The 7,974-nt window shown below is 47.4% G+C and overlaps 1 protein-coding gene across 3 annotated transcripts in view; it reads left to right on the top strand.

The window, feature by feature from the left end:
* ZGPAT (zinc finger CCCH-type and G-patch domain containing) overlaps positions 1-7,942 on the top strand; it is a 42,923-nt gene extending 34,981 nt beyond the window's left edge. The window contains exons 1-7 of one of the 3 annotated variants that reach the window (XR_012777899.1): positions 5-972; positions 1,720-1,853; positions 2,637-2,795; positions 3,861-3,992; positions 4,832-5,249; positions 5,716-5,927; positions 6,724-7,942. Coding sequence is in view for 2 of the 3 variants with exons in the window: in XM_075517510.1 (XP_075373625.1) it covers positions 326-972; positions 1,720-1,853; positions 2,637-2,795; positions 3,861-3,992; positions 4,832-5,249; positions 5,716-5,854 (1,629 nt within the window). In the remaining variant the exon portion in view is untranslated. Of the gene's footprint in view, positions 1-4; positions 973-1,719; positions 1,854-2,636; positions 2,796-3,860; positions 3,993-4,831; positions 5,250-5,715 lie in introns of those variants that run through there. The other 2 variants (XM_075517510.1, XM_075517508.1) reach the window with 2 other exon arrangements.
* The last annotated feature ends 32 nt before the right edge of the window (positions 7,943-7,974 follow it).

The raw sequence follows: 7,974 nt of genomic DNA, 5'->3' as shown, positions 1-7,974 counted from the left end.
GGCCCCGTGGCGGAGGGGTCACGCTGCGAGAGCCCAGGCTGCGGGGGGAGCGGTGCCGTGCGTGGGCCCGGTGGGCTCGAGTGGGCGCTGTGGAGGGGGAGGGCAGGGCCCGGCCTCTCCTCGGACTCACTCAACGCCTTTCGCCGCCTGTTCGCTGCAGGAGCATCGCCGGGTTACTTCCGAGGGAAGAAGCGGGACGGCGGGGTAGATGGTAGCTTCTGCGGACAAAGGCTTGTCATCCAAAAAGTTTCTCATCTTAAACTCTTTGAATGTGTTCTGAGATCCCGGAAAGGACGCAGTTAAACGCCCCTTTACTTTGCTGATAATGGATGAAGAGAGTCTGGAAACAGCAATTCAGACCTACAATGCCCAGCTGCAGCAAGTGGAGCTGGCTTTAGGGGCAGGCCTGGACCCATCGCAGCAGTCGGACTTGATTCAGTTGCAGCAGGATTTGAAGCAGCTGATAGAACTGACTGAGTCCAGCCTGGTGTCTGTTAAAAAGAGCAAACTTCTGTCTACTTTAGATACAAATGCCTCCTCCTCCTCCTCCCCAGTAGGTCTCCTGGAGCAGGATGCCAACCCAGACAGTTCTGCCCAGGATGAGGAGTATGCTGCTTTTAAGGAAGCCATTGCTGAGCTTGGAGCTGATGAGAAGCCTTCAGCTAATAACAATGAGATATCATCAAAGAGAGATGAAGAAACTGATGACAAAAATGAATCCAAGTACAGTGAAGAGGAGGAGGAGTCTGACAGAGAGGAGGAGGAGGAGGAATTGAGTGGGATGAAGGTTAAAGCCCCCTACTACAGTTCTTGGGGGACCCTGGAGTACCATAATGCCATGATTGTGGGGACAGAGGACTTAGAAGATGGCAGTGCAGGAGTCAGAGTGCTCTATCTCTATCCCACTCACAAGTCTCTGAAGCCGTGCCCGTTCTTCTTGGATGACAAATGCAGATTTAAAGAGAACTGTCGGTAAAAAAGAAAAAGGGGTGGGAGGGGGCTTATAACCTTCCTGCAGCTGAAGGCCTTGTCGTTCAAAGGGATAAACCTCCTCTGAAAGTACCATGTTTGGCTTTTATATCCAGTGAAACTTTGCCTTTTTGTCTTATGTTTTTAAAATGTGCAAACAGTTTGGCTGTTTTCTTTAGCTAATGCAGAGATGAAATGGAAAATCCCATGGGAAAGTTGCAGAAGTGTTACAGAATCAATCGAGTGGCTAAATTAATAACTGATTAAGTATTTTAAAATAAAACACCAAAGCTTGCCTGTCGATAGTGCATACATTCCAGTTGCAGCGCGGAGAGGTTGTAGAGTCTCCATCTTTGGAGATCATCAGAACTTAAATAGATGAGGCCTTGATCAGTCTTTGAGGTTGGTTGTGCTTTGAGCAGGAGGTTGGACTAGAGACCTGCGTGTCTCTCTGATCCTGTTTATCTCAAAGGATCTGTAAACTTTTTTACTGGATGTGTCACTAGCAAGGAGAGCTTAATTCTCTGGGGTGGGATGCATTCTTTGTTACATGGCCAAAATAATATGTTTAAGATGAAAAATGAATAACTTGTGTAATTGAAATAATGCACGATAAAACTTCCATAATTACTGGTGAAGATTCATCACTGCTGACAACTCGTTTGCATTTCCTTTAAGGAGAGAAGGAATTTTTATTTAAAGCCTCCTCAAATGAGGTAGAGATAATTCCTCTTCCGCCTTCCCTGGCAGGTTTTCGCATGGTCAGGTGGTCTCTGTGGAAGAGCTTCAGCCGTTCCAGGAGCCCAATCTGAGCGCGCTGGAGGTGGGCTCGGCCTGCCTGGCGAAACACAGCGATGGAATGTGGTACACTGCAAAAATAACCGGTGGGTCTTGTGTGAGTGTGCTTTGCCAGGATTCTGTGTGGAAGATGAAGGCTGAGGCTTAAGTGAATATAAAACTTGACTATTTTGGTTAATGATAGAAAAATGTAGCTGCAAAAACTATGTAGCTGCATCCCTAAACTGAAAATCTTGACATAGCTGAGAAAACCTTCTGAATTTTGTCAGGCTTGGGAAGGGAATAGGCTAGGAAAGAGAAGAGTGTTAAACAAAAAGGAGACATAAGAGCAGGAATGTGGAAAGGAAATGACTACGTGGTCATTAACTGCACCGAAAGGGAAGAGGCAGGTATTGCAGGAATTTGCATGCATATTAGGTTAGAATCGCAATAATCTGCTCTTGTTTAAACAAAAGTCAGGGGAGCTGGCCCTGCCCATGAGCTGCTGATACAGGCTTCCCCAAGTCCTGGGAAGGGTGAGGGTTTATTCTCTCTTTCCATCTTTCTTTGACTATTATTAGGTCAGAGGGGAGCAAGTCTAACTTCTCCTTAATTCCATTGCTCAGCAGCCCATCATTCTTCATTTTTAGAAATAAACCTTTAAGTATCAACACAGGCATTGTGGAAATAGCTTTTCATTGCAGTGGGTGCTTCTCCCTCCCAGACAGAAATCTAAAGCACAAACACAGAATTTTTTAAAACACATGTCCCTTGGGCCTTCCCCCTCTCCCATGTCGTTCCACTGGAGCTAACCCTGGTTTAGAAAGCCCTCTGCCCGTTGCGTGTTGGAGACTTACTTGAACTCTTGTTCCTTGCTTTTCCTTCTGTAGACATTGACAGTGGTTACTACACTGTGAAGTTTGATTCCCTGCTGCTCAAGGAAGCTGTTGTGGAAGGAGATAGTGTCATTCCCCCACTGCGAAGTGAAGATGGTGCCTCATCTGCCGAGTCTGATGAAGACAGCGTTGATGATTCTGGGTATGCTAAAGGTAAGAGAGTGGGGACGGTGTGAGCGAAAGCAATTTTTGATCTAGGTCTGCCTTTCTCTGGGACCTACTGAATTACTCTCCTGGAGCTTTCATTGTAAGTATCTCACCTCTGATGAAAGAGTAGCTAATCTCGTTATATGTTGCTGAAAGATAGAGAATGGTAATTAGCTATTATGTTACAATTGCAAACTAAAATCTTTGTTTTATGCAAATTACTGGGCTAATGAGGGTTGGAGGTTTCCATGGGAACTCCCAACACGGGAAAGTAGAGGGTGTGATATTTTAGAGCTGAGTTCCAAGCTCTGAGTCTGTTTCTTATGTGGCTGGCTGAGTTGAGCTAATAAGTGAATCAGAAGACTTCCTCATCTCTGGGACCTCCGAGTAGCTTCATGACGCAAGAGTACGAGACCACAGTAGCTGTGAGCATTTGGTCCTTTGAGTGCCTCAACGAGGTCACAGGAACAGCCATGCCCTGTTTTAATATTGAAAGCTGACACAGAGAGAGCCCAAGTGACTTCTCTGAGATCACACAGACAGCACTGTCCCTGTGCTAGTGCCACAGTTACGTCACAGAGACAAAGTTGTGTCCTAGAGCTCTTTAATATAGCCTAGTAGTGATTATTGGATCCTAATAACACAAAATTGGTATAGTGGCCTAGAGGAGCCTCATACCAGAGACATAAGCTGGAGGCACAGAATAAATACTACACGCCACAGTGCCAAATTTTACTCTGATGGCGTATGTCAGTCTGTACAACCATCCTAGAAGGAAGGAAGGAAGGGAAGCATAAAACCTGGATGATTCTGCCTGGAACTATGAGATGGTATGTGCATTAAATCAAGTGAGAGCTTTCATTTAAGTAACTCGCTATGCAGTGTTCATAAAAAGTGACAACTCGATAGGAACCAAGTAAGGCTGAAGGAGCTGCTGAATGATTCTAGGGTGAGGGAAGTATATTGTACTGCCGTGGGAGGGGGTTTCATGCTGTGTGGGTGCCCCAGATGAAGGTTTTGTGTAGCAGCTTTGTTTCTGTGTTTCACTGATTCGTCTCTTCTGTGCCACAGTGATAGATTCGGGAGTTCCAGAGAACGGGGAATGGACTCCTGCGTGCAGTTCCTCTTTTGGTGGCTGGGAAGCCCATACTCGTGGTATCGGCTCCAAACTGCTTGTTCAGATGGGATATGAGTTTGGAAAAGGTAAGGGGAGAAAGCGGCCCTGGTGCTGTGAGAGCCTGACGGCCTCGTCACCTCGTGATGACGTGATGGATCCTAAAGCTAGTTAAGAAAAACAAGATTTTTGGATGAAGCTAAAACCTTTCTTTGCTGAAGGGCCTGTTAGATAAGACTTAAGCTATGTGATGAATTACACCTGTGTGGAAGTATTAGCAGGAAAGAAGGAATAGCTATTTAATCAAAGTACAGGCATATGTGTGCACTAGCCCCTGTATGGTAATAGCAAAAATTGGAGGCATTTGGAACCATGGTCAAGTTCATGATTAAAGCCGTGAGAACTGTTGTATGAGATGTTCAAAGGCTTTAGGTAGAAGGGAACTGATCTATGAAGCTTCTGATGTCTGTGTTAAAGCATCTCCTGGCCTTAGACACAGACTTCAAAGCCTGCTGAACTAGCTTCTCACTACACAAATTGTATTGAGCCTTGGGGCCTTTAGGAGGGCAGTCTGCTATTTGCATTTGTGTCTAATTCTCCCAGAGGAACTAAACCAGTTTTAAGAAGAACCTGGCTTGAGAAGCTGAGAATGTGGGGCTGAACCTAGTTTCACAGAAACTGGCCTGACGGATGGCCTCGGGTTTTTTATCACTGTCTTCTGCTGTAGAAGGCTCCTGTCGTAGCATCCACATCCACCATGCTGTGGCCTTTGCTGCTGCCCTTGACTTGGATGGTAGTCATCGCTTTTTGTGCCTCGAAAGCCTGTTTGCTTGTTCTAAGCTTGTTACTGTCAGCGTGAACTTGTGGTGGGAGGTGACTCCAGAGAGGATGTCCTCGCTTGCAGTAATCGCTTGGTGTCTCTCCTCAGGGTTAGGGAAGAATTCTGAGGGCCGAGTGGAGCCGGTGCAGGCTGTGGTACTTCCTCGAGGCAAGTCCCTTGACCAGTGTGCTGAGGTGCTTCAGAAGAAGAAACAGGGGAAGCTGGACCCAGGCAAATCGAGGAAATGCCGAGCAAAGGGAAGCAACTCTGGACAATCCCCTGCAGGCAGCCGTAAGCCTCCCCGCAACGTGTTTGACTTTTTGAATGAGAAACTGCGAGGGAAGAGCGCTGGGGAGAAGGCGGGAGGGATGGCACTGCCAGAGAGGAACAGCAAAGAGATCTACCATGCTAGCAAGAGCACCAAGAAAGCCCTGAGTGTCCGCCTCTTCCAGACAATGGAGAAGATTGAACAAACGCAGAAGGATATCAGAGGAATCCAGCAGGCCCTGGCACGCAACATTGGACGGTAGGAAAACATTCTCTTTGGGACTGCAGGATGAACTGAGAATTCTTGGTGCTTCTGGGAAGGGGTGGGCTTGAAATCAGGTATAGGAGGAACAAGTGAAACATATTTGGGTGAGACCTAAGGGGAAGTGGAGGAGAGAGACTTTAGTGTGTGCTTTAGGCCAGCTTGGCCACTGGCAGATGTGTCTGGGGTCCTTTGGCTGGAATTCAGGCTGTGGCGAAGAGAGGGGCTCTCTGAGGAAAGGTACTGGAATCCTTTCCTTCTCATGCCCATCTCCGCAGCATTGCTGTTGAGCATCACAGGAGGACATTTTCTAGCCCAGATTGTGCTGAGCATCAGGTTCTTCCTGGCTTTCAGCAGGTCACTTGCGCTAATCCCGCAGGAAAGGGCAAACCCTCCTGGGATGATGACAAGCCTTTGATCTTATCATGCAGGATGACATTGCTGTAATGCTTTTTGCTTTCAGGCACAGCATTGCTACAGCTCAGCTGGAGGAGAAGCTGGCTAATGCGCACAAACAGCTGGGGCAGCTGCAGGCCCAGGAAGCCAGTCTGCAGCGGGAGCAGAAGAAAGCAGACACACATAAGAAGATGACTGAGTTCTAGTCTCTGAGGAAGGCGTTTGACTGCGGTGATTGTCCTTCTAGCCAGCCCCGGTGCTCGTGGCCTCAGAGCCTGGGTGAGCCATCCTGCTCCTCTGGGCCTCAGGCTGCCCAGCCTGAAAACTGGGCTGAAAAGCAGCAGTTTCTAAAACTAGATGCTTCTGAGCTCTGCTGGGAGGGGGAGGAGTACACATCCATCCAGCCCTGAAAGCATTTAGTAAACCTGAGCCTTGTATAAGGACTAGCTACAAGAAATACGATTCTCTGCTCTCTTGCACACTTCTTTCCTCTGTTATCACTGCGGTAGCGCTTCCATCCAGAGTCTGTAGCTACTCGGGCGATAACAGTGCTGGCTACGAACCAGCTGAGGAGGGGCTTCGAAAGCCCCACATCCTGCCACCAACTGTGGCTTGTGTTTGCAGCCAACTGACGAACACAAGTGGAGGCAGGGTCCTGAGCGCGTTCTGGCAAAGCAGAAAAGGCTTGTGCTGGGTGAAAACAGCAAAGGCAAATTGCTTCAGCTGCTCTCTACCTTCTGGTTTTTGCTATGGGATTTATCTGAGAACTCAGTTTTTTTGGGAGCAGTTCCTTGTAGCCCTAGAGTAATGAACAGACAGAGAACTGGCAGCTTGGAGGTGGGTACTGGTGGTCTCAAGCATCAGATTTCATCAGTTTGACTGTAAGAGTATCCCTAGGACATGCTGTAGCCTAACTCATTGACTTGGCATGGGAAGCTGCATGGAAGCACAAGTAGAGTGCCCAAGCTGGGGCGATAAGACAGCAGAGTAACGGATTCTCAAACCTCCTAGTTAGGAACAGCTCCACAGGGAACCTTGTGATTTTGCCATCATTACTTGAGTTTTTCTGTCCTAGGTGGCTCGCCGAACACGGGTCCTTTGATTAAAAAACCTCAGGACCCAGATCCAGGTCAGACTGGGCCCTGGATGAGCACAAAGATCAGGAGGTCTCTGTGCCCAGCGTGCAGCCCTGTCTGCAGGAGAGCTTCAGGCTCTGCTGGAAGCAGGCCAAGCAAGTGAAGTGCCCTTCCCTGCAGCATGGAGAATCTTTGAACAGGACAGATGTCTTCTCCCCCAGGTTGTATTCTGCATTGGCGGCAGCCAGTCCTTGCCCCAGAGGAGATGGTGGTTTCATCAGACTCTGTTTCTGGTGGGACTTGTGCATTGTAATTCCTTTTTAAAAAAAAAAATTGTTTGCAATTTCATGCCAGTATCTTAAGGACACTTTTTTTTCTTAATTTAAGAAATCGATTTCCTTTTATTCTGAGAGTCATTTTTCTAATGAGAAGTTTTGCTCCTTTAGTACCACCTTTTTTATCAGTTCCTAAGAAATTTGTAAAGCTGTCAGCGTGGGTGGGGCTGCACCTACTTGTAGGATCAGGCTGCCAAACCAACCAGAAATTCTAAGGCTGAAGGAGATATGATCAGAGTTGTTCAAGTCATGTGGGATTTAGCATTGCTGCAGACACACCTCAGAAAACACAGAGTGACAGCAAAAGTAAACAAGATGAACGTCTTCAGGAAACCTGTTAGAGTGACTCTCTCCTCTTGGAAAGCGCTTGGATCCTGCCGTGGTGGGCACCGTGTAGATGTGAAAGGTGGCGTGGGCTGCCTCGAGCACTTCAGCATCCATCGGTTTCTAACTAAATTGGCCGTATTATCTTCATCGTTCTGAATTCGTGTTCTCCACACACTGGGCTTAACTCAAGGGTTTAACAATGGTTGCTCAGTGCCCTTCCCTCACAAATGACTGTTTTGTTTCCCACACTCAAGTGTTGAGTGGTGACAAGGATTGATGTGCCCAGCTTAGCATGGGTGCTCGCTGAAGTGGCCCATGACTGGTGAGCTGAGCAGAGAAATTTCTTGGGTTTGTGTTGTGCTCTGACACTATTTAACATCATCCTCTCTTTAAGAATTCGGTGTATTAGTCCTGTGTCTCAGCTAAGTCATATTTTGACAACTTCCTTGGGATTTCCACAGCCTCACTTATCAGACTCCTATTTGAATGGCTGCTGCCTCCCACCCAAGACAGTTCACGTCCCTGGTGAATAAAGTTGGTTTTTATTTTTTCCCTCTGTCCTTGTAAGGCGTTCATTTGTAAGGTAAT

This window comes from Mycteria americana, chromosome 14 (assembly GCF_035582795.1).
Source record: "Mycteria americana isolate JAX WOST 10 ecotype Jacksonville Zoo and Gardens chromosome 14, USCA_MyAme_1.0, whole genome shotgun sequence".
NCBI lineage: Eukaryota > Metazoa > Chordata > Aves > Ciconiiformes > Ciconiidae > Mycteria > Mycteria americana.
Note: the sequence above shows the minus strand (reverse complement) of the source record. Positions and strands in the feature narration are given on the sequence as shown.